The sequence below is a fragment of the Solea solea genome, chromosome 15, assembly GCF_958295425.1.
Source record: "Solea solea chromosome 15, fSolSol10.1, whole genome shotgun sequence".
NCBI classification, from domain to species: domain Eukaryota; kingdom Metazoa; phylum Chordata; class Actinopteri; order Pleuronectiformes; family Soleidae; genus Solea; species Solea solea.
In genome coordinates, this window is record NC_081148.1 from 9,941,470 (window position 1) to 9,962,596 (window position 21,127).

Sequence of the window (21,127 nt, forward strand, 5' to 3'; positions counted from 1 at the left end):
ATATAATAATTCCATATAATGTGTAATCATAATAGTTTTTGGCAACGTGTCCATGTAGTTCAGTCTAATTTCTTTGGCTGCAGCAGCTGAAGCAAAACAATGTTTATTAGCTGCTCTGTGCCAAACAAAAAACAAGGTTAGAGACTAGCTGGTGAACATTAAGCAGCTGAAGAGTCTAATATGTAAACCCCAGGAGTTGGTGGAGAGTAGAATTGAGTTAAAGTTGCTCTTTTATTCATTGTCCAGCTGTAGGAACGTGGCTATTTTTCTGCTTGATTATGAAATAGGTTACTGAATAATTACTATTTTTATGCCAGTTTCCATAAGTTGACCTATGCTACAACTACCTATATAAGCTACAGCAAGATAATGTCCATCCATCCTTTCAATGGAGAGAGTCAGAGTCACCTGAGAAAACCTTTGCAGACACAGGGAGAGCATGCAAACTTTGGATCGACATGATGGTAATTCTCTGTCATGCCATACTACAACGTTATATAAACGGTACAGTGTGTAGGATTTAGCAACATCTACCAGTGAACTTCCATGTTGTAGCTGGTTATCTTTCACTTCACCCTTCACCCGTTGTCATTCAAACTCAGCAGCAGTGTTTAGCTTGTGCATTAAAAACATGGTGGCTCATTCTGTTGTAATGAAAACAACAATTATTTCCATAAAAGTTATTTTTACACACACACACACACACACACACACACACACACACACACACACACACACACACACACACACACACACACACACACACACACACACACACCAAGTAGTGATAGTGAATTTGACCTTTGATCTTTCTTTACACAGTAGTGAACACACACAAGCCGTGCCCAGGGAGCAGCCTTTGACCTGTCCTGGGATTTGAACCATCTTGTCTCCAGTTACAAGCTTAATTCCTTTCCTCTTGGCCATGGGCTGCCAATTTAGATGATTCTTGTAAAACACAAACGTATGATATTCAATTTAATCTTACACAATGGACCTTTAACTTGTTCGTGCGTTTGAATCTTTTCCGCTTCCTGTCAGTGTGAATTTATGGTTCTTTTTGTGTCTGCTCGCGAGTCTGTGGCATGTTTTTCCTCTTAAGTTTGAAGCGACTGCACAGCAGAGGTGCGGCAGAAGAGGGGATTCAATTAATAGCGACACCTGTACGCCTGGTTTTCAAGCTTTATACGGAAACAAGAGCAGAAACACCAACAGTCTTTAACTATGCATGAACAAACGCTAATCTCAAGGTGACGTGCTGTGAAGTGTCGTTGTTGCTTCTCTCAAAAGTCTCCAGTGAGCGACTGAAGCTTCTGCTTATGATCCATCAGAGAGAGAGAGGGAGATGGAGAGAGAGAAGTTAGAGAGGAATGTGAATATAAAAGAAACGATATGCAGTTGGGGCTTGGAGTGGGAAACATAATTAGAACAGCAGTGAAGGATTCTGCTGCTGATCCCAGAGAAAAAAAACACCTCCACCAGCTGGGTTCAAAGTCCAGGAGGGAGGAGGGACAAGGAGGAGAGGACCACAGGAAAGGAACGATTTTGGGGATCGAGCAGAAGAGTGGTGGAGCACACCTTGTTCTACCATCTGGGCCGACTCCCCCACCAAAAAACACACATTTCTCCTTCCCCTTTCTCCTCCTTCTCCTCCCCCCCCCCTCAGCTCATTAGGATGGAGGATTAAGGTGGTGGCAATTACAAGACGCAGCCGCCAGGAGCATACCTGGCAATACATTTAACTGTCCAGGGGAGGGAAACAGGAGGGAGGGAGAGAGAGAGAGAGAGAGAGAGAGGGAGGCGGATCGAGAGGGAGGCAGCAAAGGAGAAGTAATAAATGAGATGGGCAGTGAGAGTGAGCTAATGATTTTTTTTTTTCTTTAAAAAAAGCAGAGACACATGCATGATACAGGATTGTTGTGATAACAGCAAAGGGAACTTTCTTCATCGCCAGCTCGGCCGACACATCTTCAAAAAAAATGGCAGAGTGAGCAAGTGAGTGCCAAACAGATGCTGGTACAATTGCTCCCCCTCACACACACACACACACACACACACACACACACACACACTCCCATCACACACACACACATACACAGCCAGTCGGAGGGGAGGGGGGGGGCTGCATCTATGGATGGCGCCCATATGGCCGCAGCTGATGGGGGTGATTGTCGGTATTGTTCACTTTGTCAGCGATCCTAGGGATGTGGGAGAGAACTAATGATAATGCAGAGTGCAGATGTGCTCTGGAGCAGCCCAGTCGTTAAGCAGCAACAGCTTGTGTTTTTTCCTTTTTTTTTTTTGAGCGTGTGTATGTATGTGTGTGTGTGTGTGTGTGTGTCTGTGTGTGTGTTCAAGAGAGAGAGAGAGAGAGAGAGAGTTACAACCACAGCTGCTTGCCAGCCTGTCCCCCTTCTTGAGAAGACCTTCTGGAAGACCTACGATACAGTACACACACACACACACAGATAACACATGAATCCACATTTCAAAAAATCTGGAACTGCACATTTATTCTTCCAAACTGATTTCTACAATGTCCAAAGCTCAAACTTTAGGTGTGAAGCCCAACGGAGGATGTTATAACGGCTACATTTTCCGACTTTCAAACCGCATGGTGGCCTTTAAACATTTACCCTTTCTAACATGTGCACTAAATGCTGTCTGCTCTGAGTTTAGACATGCCTCAATCATTTGCATTGATCCCAATTGACCTCATCCAGTGCGTCGCTCTGAGTCACTGAGTGGTCTGGAGCAAAGGTGATGCGGTGGAGACAAAAGATAAGAAGGACCCGCACTGTGGGCATCCTGTCTGAAACACCTGTCTGTCCCAGTCCGGGCCTTTGCATGCATTGGCTTTCTCCAGTTTCCTCCCATATGTGCAGAGGTTAATTGAACACTCTAAATTGCCCATAGTGTGAGCATGAATGGTTGTTCTTCTCTATGTTGGCCCTGCGGTTGACGGGCGATCTGTCCAGGGTGTTCCTCGCCTCTCATCCTATGTCAGCTGGCATTGACACTAGCAGCCCTGCGACCCTCATGTGGAGGATAAAGCGGTGGACAATGTATGAATGAATAGGTAAATATGTCTAACCCGAATAACATTAATTCACAAACATCTGGAAAATACTCCCACAATCCTATCAGATGGAACCCTCCTCGTTTCCCTTGGAAGTTGTTTGAAGCTCTTCTATATGCACAACTTGGGAGGTGAAGAGTCCACAGGAGTCCATCTGCCTACCTTGATGTTGTCTACATTGTCCACATGTGACTGAATGTTAATATCAGGTGGAGATATCTGATCAGGTAGAGATCATTCTTCTTAGAGGCAGAATATAAAAGGTCATTAAAGTGACAGCTTGACAGCTTCAAACATGGGACCAATGAAAGCTTTTTAAAGACCGGTCCATTAGACAAGTTTGAACTCTAATAAACTCTGGGTCCACCATGTGTGGAACTCTGGATGAACCCTAATAAAATGTTGAAAGTGATGGAATCAGACCTGATGAGACTGTTGCCGTCACTTTCGTGGTGAAGGGTCTAGAGTTCAGTCAGATGTGTGTCTGAGATGAGCTTTTTTGTCAGTGTCATAATTAAATCATCATAAAATTAATCGAAGCTTTCGCGTCTCTGGTGTCAGAAAAGTCGTCCATCGGTTCCCTGAGTTTAAGTATCACAACTGATAGTGGAAGTTATGAAGTTATTGTGTGGCCCTTCTCAACCTCTTTGACTCGAAACAACACAGTTTTCAAATCCACTCACCATTCACATATGTTCCACCAAATAAGTGTAATATTTAGCCTCACAGCGGCATAACAGTAAGTGTTCGATGATTACCAAGGTCTGGAACTGAAGTGAATAAAAAAAACTCCACAAAAGTCACTCTGGATATTCTCTACCTCTTTCTAAATAATGTCAGAGTGATTTCATGTGATAACGTAGCAGGAGAAACAGTGGAAGCATGGGCAAGTGTCCTGCTTCCTGCTGAATCCAGGCTCCACCTTCTCGTCTTTTTGTACACGTGTCTCACTCAGACCATGTACGGCTGCGTTCGTCATCCGTGAAAGGCAAACTCCAGACAATGTCCCGACCCATACCTGCAGATCATGTCTGACAAATGACTTAAAACCATAAACATCTCCACCATAATGTCAGGACGAGGTTTATTTTATTCCACTCTAGTAGTAAGCACTTTATGGTGGTTACAAAACAAACCAGAAGTTCACGTTCTTCACCAGCAACCAGGCTCTTACTGGACGATACAAGCTGCCATTCACACTGGTGGTCACTCATGTGCTTCATCGTCCTATTCAAGAAGATTTGAAAATGTTTCACTCACGTTAAAGTCAATATAAGAGGAAATGGAAGGACTAAAAAAGGCAAACTCCAGAGAATGTCCACACTCAAATGTCTGGACATTAAAGACATAAAGAGATCATGTCTACATTACCTGGACATCATGTCTAAAAGATTGAATGACCAACTGTCGCAGCAGTCCATTCAACACTTGTTCATATATATTTCATTCTACTAGTAAGTACTTCATTGTCTCCGTTGGGGAAACAAATTTTCAGTCAATAAAAGTCACGTCAAGTCACTGGAGTGACAACACCAGCAGGACGTCTGAAAGCAAATGGAGGCCTGAGCAGCTGACACCGAGTCACAAAAGACTGTGTATAAAAATAGACTTCTGGTTTGAAAAGTGGAGCCTAAGAAGGAGGAAGGAAGTAGCGGTGGGCCAACAGGGGGCGACTAGTCAAATCGCTGGGGATTCATTTTACAACTGGAAAACTACGATTCATTCTTATAAAGAGACACAGAAAAGAGAAATGTCAGTTATCACACTCAACTCGATGAAGACTCATTGGCTCTTTTGGCCTCTCCTCACCTCTCCTCTCCTCTTTCCCCTTCGTCTTCCCCACCATGCAGATGGTCCCGAGCTGCCTTCAGTAATCCAATGCACAGCCATGCCAGCACACCCCGGGCTACACCCTGATGCTACACTACTCACACATACATATATAGATACAGTGCCAGTTCCCTAGGCAGGACCCCTGTCTCTCTGGCCCAGATTGGATCACTTTGGTTCAGCATGGAGCAGGAACACTGGGCCTTAGGGCTCGACATGAGCCCACAGGCTCCTCAGTTGGCCCTAAGTAGCTGTGTGGCTACAATGGAAAATCGCTGCAGGCCTCAGTTGTTTTCATATTTCGATGGTGACTATTAGTATTATTACACAAGCTGGAGTGGGCAGATGTTTTCATTTCCATCACCGTAAGCCTGGTCATTCATGTCGAGACACGTGAGAGGTGAGAGGCGGAAGGAAAGAGAGGAGAAGGTAGAGAAAGAGAGACAGAGCGAGGGAGAACCTGGATGGAGGACGATGGAGCCAAGATATGGAGAGATGGGGGCAGATAGAAAGACAGGAGGGATGGAAAGGAAGGATGGGAACGCAGAGGGAGGGATGGATAGAGTGTGGCGTATGGGGGAGGGATGGAAGAATGGATGGAAGGAGGAATGTGACAGATGGGTCGTGCCTGGCCAGAGCTGCTGGGGGGGAGCGAAGAGGTTGGCATCACAGGGTGAGAGAACACACACACACGCGCGCACGCACAGACACACACACACATGCACCAGCTCCTTCTCTCATGCACATTCTCATGTGTTCAATGTCTCTCCTTGTATCAAGGAAACGTCGACCTCGCGATAAAGAGACAAACAAGTGACGCAGCAGCCATGTGTCCGCGTACTATTTACATAAATGTGTTTTTTATTTGCTCATTCAGTCAATTTGTTTTATCTGAGACAACAGATTCACATGTTGAATCAATCTCGTTCATTCATTCATTCATTCATTCATTCATATCAGAATTTACCAAAGTTTTCCGCAGAAATCAGGATCATCTTTGGGATTAACTTCACCAACGTAACCTGACTTCACACGGCGGCTCAGTGGTAGAGTGAGTCGTCCTTCTACTTGAAGGTTGTGGGTCCGATTCCTGGCTCTGCTCGTCTGCCTGCCGATGTGTCCTTGGGCAAGACATGCACCCATAAGCCCACCCTGTGGTTTGTTTCTTACTGTTAATGAAGGGCAATAAAGTTTATTATGATAAAAAAAAGTTCAAAATCAGTCAAACGGTAATGAAATGTCAGCTGAAGTTAAAGAAACATTCTTTATGGACAGAAAACACAAATACTGAGCCAAAACATGAGTAATTATGGCTAAAAGTGTGTAAATATGTCACAGTATATATTGTTTTGATGTATTTCCCAGGTCTACATACTGTTTATTTCCATATTAATCTGTGCTATATTTTAACATACTACATCACAGTAAAATAAGTAATATTCCCCCGTGCTAATTCTGAGGTGTATTCTTAGTGTTTTTGTCCGGTGAAAGGTTTCATTTTTAGAAAAGTTGACACTAGGTTTCTTTCTTTTTCTTGTCAGACAAACATGTTATTGATGGTTTAACGACATTGAAGACCAAAGTGAATATAAATTAAATATATTAAAACATATTTACCAGCGTATGTTCCAAACTTGTTTCCCCACCATAAAATCGTCTTCTGCTGCTGCTGCGAGACTTTGTGTCTAAATGGGGTCAGGAAAAAAAAACAGACTAACAGTGATTATAAAGTCATAAGTGCATGTAAGACACGCACTGCTTCTTATTATTGCTGATTTTAAAGTGTTGCAGCTTGACAGCTTGACAGCACCATGACACGTCAAATGTCATTGTGCATTCAGGGCTTCTTTTTTTTTTTACTTACCCAATAATAAGACACAGCAGGTGGAATATGAGCCATTATCCAGTGTGTGTGTGTGTGTGTGTGTGTGTGTGTGTGTCTCACATGTGTATCTCAGAAAAACATAACTATGAAAATTAACTTCAGTCTTCCACAACATCACAGCTGGCTGACTTGTTTGTCGTGTGTGTGCGCGTGTGTGCGTGCGTGTGTGTGGTGCTAAGACTTGTGTACAACTCAGCAGGCAGGTGTCCAGCACACATAACACTTAACACACACACACACACACACGTACACACACAAGTGTTAACATCCAAACAGCAGCAGCAGAGGCAGCCCGGCAGGTTGAGTTGTTTAGATGTGACACTGAAGGACCCCTCCCTGTGTGACCCCGACAGGTCACTATGGAGACGATATAGTGCTGAGTCGTGCATGTGAGTCCTGGTGCCAGCATTTTCCATCAACACCCGAACACGCCCTGGTAATACTCCTTATCTTACACACACACATACACACACACACACACACAGCTGGGCGAGGGCAGCAGCAGCAGCAGTGTGGAGGGCAAAGGAGGAGGTTTTGTTTAAGTCTAAGTTTAATTCTTAATCCAGTTCATTTAGACTCTTTAACCCCAGAGCCATCTTCATCTTCTTCGTCTTCATCATCATCACCTCCTTTTATGATTTATGTCTCTCTACCCTTTCTCTCTTTTTTCCCTCTCACTCATGTAGACAGACCACGGCTGCACTGCTCTGCTTCCATACAAGAGTCACACAAAGAACAAGTACTGTTTAATCCCATCGTGGCCCAGCCCTAAAGACAGACCAGCTGGAGGCCTTTGTGTGTGTGTGTGTGTGTGTGTGTGTGTGTGTGTGTGTGCGCGCTCGCACTAGATCACAGGTTGTATGAACTTGTGTGCTCCTTGTGCGTGTGAACGGCTCCTGAATGACATTCTTGTCTGAAGTTGTTCTTTTACATGTAGATAAATGTAGATGTACACATCTGTGTGTGTGTATGTGTACTTGTATTTGTCACCTCTTCAGGACCTTTTCTGGCATTAACACTGACCTTGTCAGGACCAGTCGTCCTCATGGAGACCAAATCGGGTCCAAATTGCTAAGGAACAGGTCAAGTTTATTGCTTATATTTGAATAGGTTAAGGTCAGGGTTAGGCATTAACCTGTTATGTTAAAGGTCAGGGAAAATGGTTATTTTTCAAATAAATGGAAAGCAGGGTCCTAAGAAGAATAGCTATGTGTGTGTTGGGGGTGTGACAGAGGGGGTCATGGGTAAGTACTGAGACACACAGATATTCAAGTTCGAGCTGTGTCGCCTTTTGTTTTCTGGGAGTAGGGGGTGGAGGGGTGGAGGGTGCAGTGGCTGGCTGGATAGATGGATGCCTTGCTGGGACACTGTGCCTCCCAATTTTCCCAAAAAAAAAAATGGTACCTCACCCCACTCCATGCCTCTCTATCCCACCCCCCTTCCTCCTCCTCCTCCTCCTCCCAGCCTCGCTCCACAGCCAGTGTAGTGCCACTGTATTGTCTACTTGCAGGCGGGCCGCTTGTTGCTTGCCTTCTGTCCCGCTGCGCTGAGTGCCTGACAAAGGAACTCTTTTAAATATGCAGACAATCCTCAATCACTTGCGCGCGCGCGCACACACACACAAAACACACACACACATCCGTGCACATGTTTGTCCCTGCTTTCCTCTTTCTCTGTCAATTCTTCCGTGACTAGAGCTGGCCTGGGAGTGTTTCCCTTTTTTTCACAGAGAATCAACAAGTCTCTGACATGAAAAGGATCCAGGAGGCTTTTCTTCTGGGTCGTGCAATATAAGCGGTGAATGAATGCTTTCGTGGAGAGGCTGTCTTGTCAAGGCTAAAAGCTGGAATCCTGTTTGTTCAGGTCTTTGTTACTGTAAATTTAAACAGCTTTTTTTTTTTGCCCCATTATGAACAGGAGAGTCAGCTGTTACGTGTAAAAACATGAAACAGCCACACTTGCAGTGAGGATTTTTTTTGTCACCCAAAATACTCAGATAAACTTTAAGTTTAAAGTTGCATTCATAGAAGTGTGTGGTGCTCTCAAGTCTTTTGATTGGAAACATCTGGTTTTTGGAAGTTGTGACCAAAAGCAGGTGCATTTTGGAGGCTGTAAGTTTGTAAATAAAACAGTAAAACATCAGGATGCTTCGCGTTCACATCACTCCTTTTTTCCCTCTTTATGTCCTCCTCCACCCTCCACCTTCCACCCCTCCCCTGGTAAGAGGGCCCTCACTGGCAGCTTGGCAGAGGCCGCTCCCACAAGCGAAGCGACAGAGTGCAGGGGCCCGGGCCCCAGACAGGAGCCCAAGCTGGTCTCAGCCTCCCAACATGTTGAGCTGGCCCGCCTTGGGCACAGCCAAATGGTTCTGCAGCTGCCCCTTTGTCCCCCTTCCTTAAGTAAACAAAGGACAGAAACAAATTAATGACCTACATTCACAGCAAACCTCACACTGCCTCCTCGCAGAGAGCGAGCGAGCGAGCAGTTGTCTACAAGCAGATGTTCACTTACAACGCTGCAGATTGCAATTAATGATCAGCAGGCAGCAGATAATCAAAAGATGGGGTTGATGTATTTGCTCCAGCAGTTTTCATAATATCGCCCGCTGTCTGTGTGAAGTGACGGAAGAAGAGCGGACGCGTCACACACACACACACACGCACACGGACACTTTTAAAACCAGACATGTTCTACAAGTGTAATGATAATAATACAAGTGTTTTTCATTCAATCAAATGAAACATTAACCTCATTTTCATGGAATATCTGTAGAGTTTGCCTGAAGTTGACACTTTTTAAAAGAACAACAAAAAAACTTTGACGTTTCTTAAAACCAATAAGAGGCGTTCATCAGACAGAGGACAATGTCATAAAGATTAGGAGTGAGCTAATCGCGTGAGTGTGCAGTGGGGGCTTACTGGAGAGACCATCTGTGGCCTAATGAGCGCTGCTCCTTGGCCTCCGAGTGCAGGCGCCTTAAATGCATCTGTAAGAGCAGGTTTACTGAGCAGCAAGACATTAGCTAAAGCTGATTTCTTTACTGGAAAACTGTACATGAGAAGCTTTGAAGGGTGTGTGTGTGTGTGTGTTGTGGGTTTGTATCCCAACAAGCTCCTGCACATTTTGTTTTCTTGGATGCAGTCTATACTCTTGAGCCACAGCAGCCGACATATGCAGGCATGCAGTTACTGTATACTGAAAATATGCAGGTCCCCAACACTGCTCGGTGTACGGTTTTGTCACATGAATGCAAACACATACGACTTCCACCCACATCACGACTCGGAGAGGAACAGGATGGTTCAGCCTGTCGCTGTGACCCCTCTGCAACCTGTTCGACACACGTAACACGGGAAACCGACGTCTCTGTGTTTAGAGTCATTATCATTTGAATATTCAGTTTTCTAGCCACAGAGAAATTGTGATTTAAAACAAAACAGAGCTTCACACGTGGGTTGAATTTCAAGATTCTCATAATTTATTGCAGTTTGCACACAACACACCAAAAAATTACAAAACTAAACACAATTAAAATTCGCTCCCCTTGAGAAAAACGAAGGAAAAAAAAAAATTAAACCAACTATGATTGTCAAAGCTAAAAATGACTAAATCTGAAAATAAAACAAAAGAAAAAGCAAATAATTGTTTTAGTCTCAAGGGGGAGCAAATATATCTCAATCAAAATCTGCTTGTTTTTTTATTTTTAAATCCCAGACAGTGATTGTCCTTCTTTAAAACTAACTCACTCATTTCACAACCCGACTCGAGCCCGACCCGCCCTCCACCCCATCTGTCCTTCCATAACCTGTCTATGACATTTGAACGTTTCAATTTTTATAACTTACTTTAAGTAAAAGAAAAAAAAACAAACAAAAAAAGATATCTCCCCCTTTGTTTTCAAGTAAGCACAGCAAAAGATTGGAGATGTCTCAGCAGGGCGGTTACTTCATCGCGCCATGAGCGTCGTGACATCACTTACACAACCCCATCCTCCACTCACGTTAAGAAAATTAAACAACCCTGGACTACAGCAGTTTAAGGCGGTCAAGTACAACCAGAGGAAAAGGAGATAAATAAAATAAAAATTAAGATGAAAAAACAAAAATCGCAGCAGTAATGATGAAAACAACAGCAGGATGTGGAGTGAGCACATATGCAGAAACGCTGCCAGTGAAGAAACAACGTTTCACTGGGAGGGGAACATAATCAAAAACAAAAAAAATAAGACAATGCCGCGGCGTAAACTGCCGCAATGTCACCCACGCTGTTGCACTGGCAGAGCCTGTAGGTGTCACCAGATGACAGGGCGGAACACACAACCACCACACCCACCGCACACACACACACACACACACACACGTTCGCAACAAACACACGCCTCAGTGGGGAGGGAAATGTGGATGGAGCCTGATTTCATTATTGGACTGTATAAAATGCTCGACCATTGTTTTGAAAATTTAAACAAAGTTAGAAAAAAAGTGGGGGAAAAAAGAAGATTAAACTGATGTAGCCCCAACCCTAACATAACATTCGTATCAAGAAATAATTAGCAAAATAATATCACTTGTCCTTGAATTTTATTGTATTATTTTTTTTAATAATACGCTCAACGCTCTACAGTATCAAATACTTCCATTACCTCTGAAATGTTTTTAGTTGTTGTGTTTGTTTTGTTTTTTTTAAATAAAGGCATCTTTTCAGCAAAAAATGTGATTTAATGTCTTTCAGCTTAAAAAGGTGCATTCATGCCAATTCTCTCCCATCTGTCAAAATAAAGATTAGGTTTAAAGTGGAAAACACGCACACACACACACACACACACACACACACCGAATCCCATTCACATCCACTGCGTCTAACGTGAGTAATGTGCACTGCATTGAGGAGTGAGCCGAGCGCGTTACGCTCAGCTAAGCTCAATGTGATGCAACAGTGTGACAAGAATGTCTGACCCTTCAACTTTTCAGCAGGACAACTCGGCCTCTCCACTTCCTCTCGCTCTCTCTCTGCATCCTTTGCTCTTTAAGCCAAACTGCACTCGACAGACGTGAAGTAAGTGCCAGGTGAGCAGAAATCATTAAGAAATGGCTTTAACGGCATCAAAAGCTGTGAGAGGACAGAGACACGAGAGACGGAAAACAAACATGCAGCAGTGGAGAAATGTAACGCCTGAGGAGGAGGAGGAAGTGATGGGTGGACATAGATCGTCAGTAGGTTTAATTGACTGGCAATAACCAAGTCACATGCTCATAAACACACACACACACACACACACTCACTCACACCCGCACACACACACAGCAGAGATATCAGTGCATATAGACACAAGCTTCAAATGCTTCATATATCGCTTCAACATCCGACGGTAACACATTCGGTAACATTATTCCAGGAGCCTGCAGCAACCGACTTACGACAAAGTACAAAATCCCCAACTCTTTACTGTCCAAAGTGTAACGTTCAAACATTTCCCCCAACCCCACCCCGATGCAAAAATCACAACTTAAAAAGGTTTAAGACAAATCAAAAAAAAAAATGTTCATGCATTTTTTTCCCCCCAGAATAATATTCAGATTTTTCAACAGACTGCACCCTGGAGTAGTATTCACAAAGAAAAGTAAAGAAAAAGCCTGTCATCAAATATTTGATCAATTACAGTGTGTACAGTAATACAGCAAATTCACATTTTATTTTAAAATATACAGGTTTGGACATCATGCAACAACAGCAGGTCCGAATACAAAAAAAGTAACAAAATAATATTATAATAATAATAATAATAATAATAATAATCATTAATTTAAAAAAAATGTAGAGGATTACATTTTTTAAAATTATAGCAGAACAATATACAACAACCTTAAATTAAATACACTTTCAACAAGAGATGTTTTAAAGACTGCCAGCTAGATTTAAGAAAAAAAACAAAAAACTATCGATAACAATAATTATAATAATTTTAAAGGTGTTTTTTTTTAATTTTTAGAAAATACTTCAAATTGATTAGAAGTAAAAAAAAAAGGAGGCTGTGCATTGCATGAGTGCCATCAGTTTGTCAGTCAGTCAGTTTTTCCCCTGAACACCAAAGAGCTTAACAAGAGAAGCAGGAAGCGCTTCACCAACGACACCTCCATCCCAGTAGAAAATAAGATTAACACACACGAAACTCACTCATACACGCACGCACGCACGCATCAGGTGAATGTCTTGCCAGAGTAGTGCAGTACTGTGCACACGTCACATACAACACACACACAAACTGTGTGTGTGTGTGTGTTGTGCATGTCAGTGTGTGTGTTTGTGTGGCGGTAGTGACTCATGTCGATCACAGTACCCGTTTAGTGTATTGTAATTTTTTTTTTTTTCACTTCAGTGTATTCGACCTGAACTCCTGCGGTGGTGTTTTTGCTGGATTTGATGACCAGCGTTGGAGTGTTGAGATGTGTCTGAGATGAAACACAAAGAATTAAATTAAATAAAATCAAAAAGAGGCGAGACGTCCTCACTGGGACCCATGTCCTAAGACGCAATGAAAACCACCAAAGAGGTTACGCCAAATTATTAAAAGAAAGAGTTCAGAATAAAATAGAATAAAACAACACTACCCCAAACAGCAACAAAAAAACTCAGTAGTAACATTTTCATGTGCTATTAAAGTGCAATTGATTGAGATTTTGCGACACACAATAAGATGATTCACTTAAACCCCGAACATCAAACTTTGCCACCTTCCTTCACCTCCACATGCCTCTCTGCCTCTCTCTCTGTCCACTTTCTTTCCCTTTATTAAAACCCAGCAGACTCTGTCTCTACTTCCACAGATCCTGCGAGCTGTCCTCAATCGCCCAATCCCTGACGTTGGGCAGTGCCAGCGGTTCACTCTTTACCGACAAAGAGTTGACCAGTTCACAATGGAACTTGCGGATGTGTCGGTAGAGGTCCCCGGACTGTGTGAAACGCCGCTCGCACCACTTGCAAGCGTGCGGCTTCTCACGCGTGTGCACCACTGCGTGGCGGCTGAGGTTGTGTGAGTACTGGAAGCTCTTGCCGCAGGTGGTGCAGGTGAAGGGTTTCTCACCAGAGTGTGTCCGCTCGTGGCGCTTCAGCGTGTACATGCAGGAGAAGGTCTTGCTGCAGATGGTGCAGGTGGGCACGTTGACGTCTCCGGCGGGCTTGGAGCGGATGCCCTCCTGCTCCCTGAAGTGGGAGCTGAGGTGGAGCTGGAGGATGGGCGGGGAGGGGAAAATCTTGTTGCACAGCGGGCACATGAAGATCTGGGTGTGTTGAGCCGACAGCATGTTGGAGACGTAGGGCAGCAGGGAACTATCCATGCTGGCCGCCTCGGCCTGGGCACGCTCGTTTTCACCACCCAGTATGTCCTCGTCATCTGCTGTGGCCGAAGGCTTCTCCTCCCGCTCCAGCTCAGAGGCCAGAGACGCCTCTCGCAGAGCCGACAGGTGCGCTTCCAGGCCAAGCCGCCGCTGGGCTGACAGAGGCCCTCCGACCCCATGGTGGGTCAAGACCCCGTTGGCACTGGGAATAGTTGCCTTGGTGAGGCCACTGTGTTCCATGTCATAGTCCCCACCTCCCAGTTCCTCTTCCTCATCTGAGGCCACACCTCGCTCCACCTTCACCCTCACAGCCAATGGGCTTTGGAGGCTGTCTGGTGTAGCTGCCCCGCTGAAAAATGGTTGGTGATGGTTACTGAGATTGTTATTAGTGATTGGCTTAACGGACAGGTCCAGGACACAATCGGCCACATCATTCGACACCTTCCTGCTTCTGTGGCCAATACGAGGGCTGATGGAGTGGTGGGACCTCTGGGAGAGGGATCCAGTGGAGCTGGTGGGGCTTCCGGACGGTGAGAGCAGCTTCCCTCCCTCCCCTAGCACTTCCCCACCCTGTGTCTCCGCCTCTGCGTGACGCGGGCTGGTTGTAGCCATGGCTGGTGTTGCTGATCTGTCCGTAGACGGCAGCCTGAGCCACAGTTGGCCACCCTCAGCCTTCCCTTCCTCCTCTTCATCACTGTGCAGCAGGTCTGCAGTGGCAGGCCGGACGGGAGAACCATCTGATAGACTGTCTGCCTTATCGGAGCAGCTTGAACCACCATCATCCTCTCTGCGCGTGCTGTCTGCCTCCGCTGTGGCCTTCCGCTTCAATCGCTTCTTACACACCTTGACAATGTCATACATGTGCAAGTAGCTGGCTGCTGCCAGCAAATCCTCTACGGGAAGGTCCTGTAACTGCAGTTTGCCCTCATACATGAACTCCAGGAGCAGGGAAAAGGCCGGGGCTGTGACTATGTCGCTGTTGAGATGCACCACATCTCGCTTATCCAGCTGGTCCTTGTAGAAGAGGTGAAAGTACATGCTGCAGGAGGCCAACACAGCACGGTGCGCACGGAACTGGGCATCGCCCACCAGCACCGTGGAGTCACACAGGAAGCCCTGGTGCCGCTGCTCGCTCAGACACTGGAGTAAATGTCTGCTGTGGTCTGGGAACTCCATCCTGCCGTCCTCATAACCTGCAGCCACACAACGGCACAGAAGCAGAGTCAAAGTTTAGTTACAGATAATATTAAAGCATTGTGTTTTTATTGTAGATGAAAAACAGTTTGGCAGCTCTATGGTAGCAGCCAGTGGATAAAAGATTTTAGATCCCCAATGTAGATTTATTAAGACATTTTGCCTCAATAAAAAAAGAATAATGAAATTAAATTAAAAAGTGAAAACTCAAAAAATAATATTATTTAAATTCTGAGATATCAAAAACAGAGAGATTATATGTGTCCAAGGGAAAATTACAAATAGAGATCGACAATGTATAGAGAGATGAGATTCTGAAAACAAATGAAACTGAAACTGAAAATGAAAACTCAATAAAAGCACGGGGAAAAAACATTCTCAAGTATTTTTACCAAATAAAAACTATAATAAAATACCACAAAAAAACTCAGCAAACATACAAATATATTTGTATATTTTAAATCCCTTTTATACACAAACCTATGACCTATGCACAGGGTTGATTTTATTTTCATCGTATTCACATCGACAGAAATAATCGAGTTCAAAACCGCTATGATGGATTCTGTTAAATCACGCAAACATTCCCTCTTACAATGACACACGATCATTAGATTTCTCTATAATTAAGTTAATTTAAAAAAGATAATTCGAAAAATTCAAAAATGGAAAATAATTTAAATTAAAAAGTGTGATTTAAGAATAATCACTCATTCAGGATTGACACGGAGAAAGACTCAATCTCAGGTAAAGCCAGCAGCGACAGATTCTTCTACTCTGTCTGCTCTGCGTTCTCTCTCTTGCGCTGTATCTCTTTAACTCCTCTGCCTGCACTTCTGGATTGTCACTGCTCCTACGCTGGTTATTTTTATTAACCCACTTTGGCCTGGCCTGGCACAGCCCTTTTAGGTAACCGGCTTTCAGCTGCACACGCTGTCCTCACGTACACAACACACACACACATACTAACAGCCTACCTACCAACCTCCTCCACAGGCTAAGTCAAGCAGGAAAACTGCTCAATTGAAATAGCACTGTCGAAAACAAAACAGCTCTTTCCTTGTTTTAACCTGCGAGCATCAGCTTTAGGTGTAAGATTAGACAAGGGGGAGGGAAACCAAATGCTCTTTGGGTGTATTTTAAAAATGTCTATAAAAGTTCCATGATAAGGATAAAATCTGAAAAATCCCACCTGTTAACCAAGTTGATTTGTCCTGCCTGAGAAAATACATTGGTCCCGCACTGCACTGTGTTAACTACAGCAGTTAAATCACCTCATTTGAATGAAGCTACACCAAGAATGCCAGTGTGTGTGAGTGTGTGTGTGTGTGCGCGTGTGTTGTGTATGAGTGTGTGTCGCCTGATGGCTTGTTCAAAATGCTTTTAATGAGGGGGCTTATAGGGACAAGGGAGTACCACCTCCCACCTCTCCACACCCCCACCCCCTGTCCAGTCAAACTACTCTTACTCCTCCTCCCTCCCTCCACACACACACACACACACACACACCATCCGTCACTCACGCACTCCATTCCCATCTGAATCTTACAAGAAAAACCCCGCACATCCGCCCCGTAGTAGAAACTGCCCTCTTCCTCACCCCCCACCCAGAAGAGAAGATTTACAATACAATCACTGTAAGTGCCCTGCTCGTCACAGCATCAATCCTAATCCTTAAAGATGTCTAAAAATAAAGACGGCTGTGGCGGCAACGGGGAGGGAGCCGTCGGCAGAGGCTCAGGAGTGCAGCCGCCCGTCACCCGGCTCACCCGGGCCAGGCAGGGGTCTGAGAAAGAGAGACACAGAGGCACAGGGAGGGAAAGGGTGAGGGAGAGGCTGGGACGAACAGGGGGAGGCTTACTCACATCTGATCCAGCTGACGGGGGCCATATGGCAGCTGCTAGCCAGATAAAGAGATTAAGACTAGGAGGGAGTGCGATTACAGCTGTCTAGCCAATTCAGGCAGCTCAAATCTGCAACTTCTAAATTAGTCTCCTCTACTCCAGCCGACAGGAGGGGAAAAAAGTGGGTAGCGTGGACCGCACATGCTTTCAAGTAATTTTACAGTGAGTTTGAATTATCTGACTGAAAAACTACTTTAAGAGATTAGGATTAAATTGCTGCTCATTATGTTTTCTCATAATTATGTTTTTGATCATTTTAAAGGTAAAAAAAAAAAAAAAGTTGTTAACTGTTCTTTTATTAGACCTAACAAAATTTCAGTGAGATTTAATTTAAAAAGCTCCACTTTCTCATGTATTAGAAAGTTGTGACAGATGTAACTTCCAGTTAATAAGGGTGGATCTGAACAAAATGCCTGACAAAATAAACAGCACAAACAAGAACGGCACAAAACAACAGCTGAGTTTTAAATGCAGCTCTCAGGACAACAAACTGAAAACACAGCAGACTGTTCCCAGATTGCAATTATCCATCAGACAGGCAGCACCAACACCAGTTTACTACTGAAGCACTCAACAGCAGTTTCATGCAGCGCTCTCACAGCTTTGACACACTGGAGATCCCCACAACAAAACAAAATAACTACTCCACTGCCCCGGACTCTCCTCCTCTACTCATACAAACACACGCACACAGAAACACACAAAACGGTACCTGCAGCAGTATGCATCAACTTGATTAACTCCACTGTAGCAGAATAGCTGGGCTCTCTCTTGCTGGCCGGGAAAAGCTGTCTCTCTTTCTCTCCCTTTAACTCTCCTCCTCTCTCTGTCTTTCTTCCTTGCTCTTTCTCTTCCTTGCTTGCTCTCTCTGAATCAATGAGTGGGTAGAAGAGGAGAGAAGAAGAGGGAGGCAGGCAAAAAAAAAAACCACGCTGTTCAAACTGCGAGGGACAGATGCAAAGTGGAGGAGATGTTGGAGGGGGAACGAGATACCACCTCCCTCCTCCTTCTCCTCCTCCCTCCTCCTCCTTCTAACTGATCGGCAGCCACAAACACACACACACACAGACACACGCACACACATACAGCACTAACTCTCCCAGGCTGCACTGAGACTCACAATAAAGGACTGGGGAGGGGTGGAGGCGGTGGAGGGGGAGGAGGTGGGGTGGATGGCAGCCTGTCAGCTGCTCTGACATCATCCTCAGATGGAGATGCTACCTCCAGCTGTGCTCTTTCTACAGCCATATGCTGCCTCCTCTACACTCCTGCCACCAGACTCCTCTTTCATTCTACCAACACCACGCAACTTTGTCTCTCTTTCTTAAAAAAAAAGAAGCATGGATCTACTAAATGCAGTTGAATGCTGATTTTGTTTTTCTTCCTAAACTGAGGAGAGTTTACTCACCAAAACTACTGTAGAAAAGAAAAGTTTTTAAAACTTCAAACACAGGATCTGCAGGGAGAAAAGTAAACAAAACAAATTCAATCTTCTTCTTTTTTTTTGCAGTGATATGAAATGTGTCTCTGTCTCCTTCCAGTAACCATTAACAAAGGCAGACACAGCACATTTGCAATTGACAGACATACGCAGCTGATATTGTTTTCCACTTCTTTACGGTTCAGCGCCGCTGCCTTCTCTTGTATTCCATTCATTCATTCACTTACTCACTCATTCATCTATCTCTCTATCCATCCACTGACCCCCCTCCCTTTGCTCGCTCGGACCCTTCTGACAACCAGCGGGAACAAAACTGAAATGAGGCAACAATGGGAACAAGTCATAAAGAAAGAAACTAATGAGTGCACAACCTAAACAAAAGGTGTACAGGCCTTTAATGAGGCACTGAGAGAACTTATTACAAAAGCCTTACCAGTTTGATTAAAGTGAATTACCAGCTTTTTAATATATGAGATTATATAAAGAAAGCTACATTTGTTTTCCCAGAGTGTCTGGTTTATCGAAAGCCTTTTAAAACAGTTAAACACACTAACACAGGGCACACACACATTTAATTATGTCACCTGTTAAACGCAAAAAAGTTGCATTATCTCAGCTGCACTAACACTAGAAAGAATATTTAACTTATATTTCTCATTTGCAGTGACAGCAACATGTGACTGTACACTGCTTTTATGTGTTAAACACATTTAATTTATTACAACGAAATACTTACATTTTTAGTAAGAATGACTTTAAAAAGTGAAAACAAATTTAGCTCACTTCCTATAGTTTTTAACAAGGCTAGGTTAAAACTATAAACTAGATTTAAAAGTGAGACATTAAACTGTCAAACGTAAACTTGAATTAACTTCACACGAGCTTCACTTTGCATTTTTAATCAGTGAGGTCGCCGCAAACCACACTCATTCACAGTTTCTGTTCATTTTAATATCGTGACAGTGACGCCGACACTTACGGAAATGAACAACCGTAATTATTAAGTTATTAATTAGCCTGGAAAACGCCTTTACGCATTTTTAAAGTGTCGAAAAATGACAGGAAATTCGCGTCAAGTCAAAGCAGCGTCACTGCTGCTGTGTAAAAAGTAAGAGTACGAGAAGAACGATCATTTTTCTCACACACGCACACACACACACACATAGCTAGCTATAGCTCGGTCATTATGCTAACTAAAGTAACGAGACCAGGCGACAGTATTGCGCTATTTACAGTAGTTGCGAAGGCCCCGGTGCTATGACAACAGCTGCTAAAACAGCGCGAGCGCACAGCTAACACAGCAATGAGTGCGTGGAGACAAACACAGTCATGCTAAGGAAGGTTTAGCTACTTTTTACCCTCCGTAACCCACCCTCTCCCTGCCGAGCCTCCTTTAACGGACTCCGGTATCAGAGGCGGCACTTACAGACAACACGGTCCAACGTCTTCCTCGCTTCTTCCGTCAAATCTCCTCCTTCTCTTCTGTTTGTCCTCCGGAGACAAAACTAGGTTGACTTTGGACTAATTTCCATAACAGGCTGCCGAACGGAGCGGACTGGGGGACGGGGAGTGGAGCACTCTGCGACGGCCAGATGTTTCCGAGCTGTTGCTGCTCAACTCGGGCAGCGAGAAGGAGGCGAGTTGACTGGCACGGCGCAGAAGCCAATGGAGCCGGCGAGGAGGAAAGTGAAGGCAAATTGGAAGCGGCCCTCCAACAGAAGAGAGGGAGGGATGTGTGTCGTTCTCTCGTCGGCGTAGGTTGACACCAGACAACAACAACAGTAGCAGAAGCAACACACACACATACACACACAGAGAGTGAGACGGCAGGAAAGAAGAAGCTGGGCCAAACCAACTGGTTCTGCGAGTCAGCGAGGCGGACTGGCGCAGAGGAGACAGAGGAGAGAGAGGAGAGCGGCGCGGTGCCGCCTGGGTACTGTAGTCACGCCGGTGCAGGAGGTGGCGGTGAGGGGGGCGGAGCTGATGGGAGCAGGTGCACCACCTTTGACAGGAGGGCCTTGTTCAAACTGCCTGAAAAAAACATTTGATCCACACTGGGTTTTTTTCACAGCTTTGACTGAAAGACTCTTAGCAGGAGAAATTGCATACTGTGTGTTTATTATAAGGGTAACCTAATAAAATCTACCCCTGCTTTACGCACATGATATTTAAAGAAACTTTTTGCTGGTTTATCTCACTATTAGATAGCCTTTTATAACAAAAATGTAAAGTTTGTGTACACTGCTCACTCTCCTGCGCCAAAGGCCACAGAGAAAATCAGTATTTTTACCTTGTGACACAGGAGCTTCTGTTTGTGTCGCATACTTGAATCTGAACAAATTATTTCAAACATCACACGTTAACACGTTTGAAGTTACTGATGGAACATACTTCAGTTTCCTGACCGATAAGGCAAAGCAAAGTGCGACATAGCTGCAAACATAAATTCTATATTCTTAAAGA

At 44.4% G+C, this 21,127-nt stretch overlaps 1 protein-coding gene across 4 annotated transcripts; it reads right to left on the bottom strand.

The window, feature by feature from the left end:
• Positions 1-10,249: 10,249 nt before the first annotated feature.
• zbtb18 (zinc finger and BTB domain containing 18) lies at positions 10,250-20,570 on the bottom strand. 4 transcript variants are annotated; one of them, XM_058652172.1, is made up of 3 exons: positions 20,091-20,570; positions 18,632-18,679; positions 10,250-15,318 (listed from the first exon to the last, which is right to left on the bottom strand). In XM_058652172.1, the coding sequence occupies exon 3, from the start codon at positions 15,299-15,301 to the stop codon at positions 13,604-13,606; it is 1,698 nt and encodes a 565-aa protein (XP_058508155.1). In that variant the 5' UTR covers positions 15,302-15,318; positions 18,632-18,679; positions 20,091-20,570; the 3' UTR covers positions 10,250-13,603. The 4 variants fall into 4 exon arrangements, with proteins under 4 accessions (XP_058508155.1, XP_058508154.1, XP_058508156.1 ...); XM_058652171.1 differs by lacking the exon at positions 18,632-18,679; XM_058652173.1 differs by lacking the exons at positions 18,632-18,679; positions 20,091-20,570 and adding an exon at positions 17,936-18,209.
• Positions 20,571-21,127: the final 557 nt, after the last annotated feature.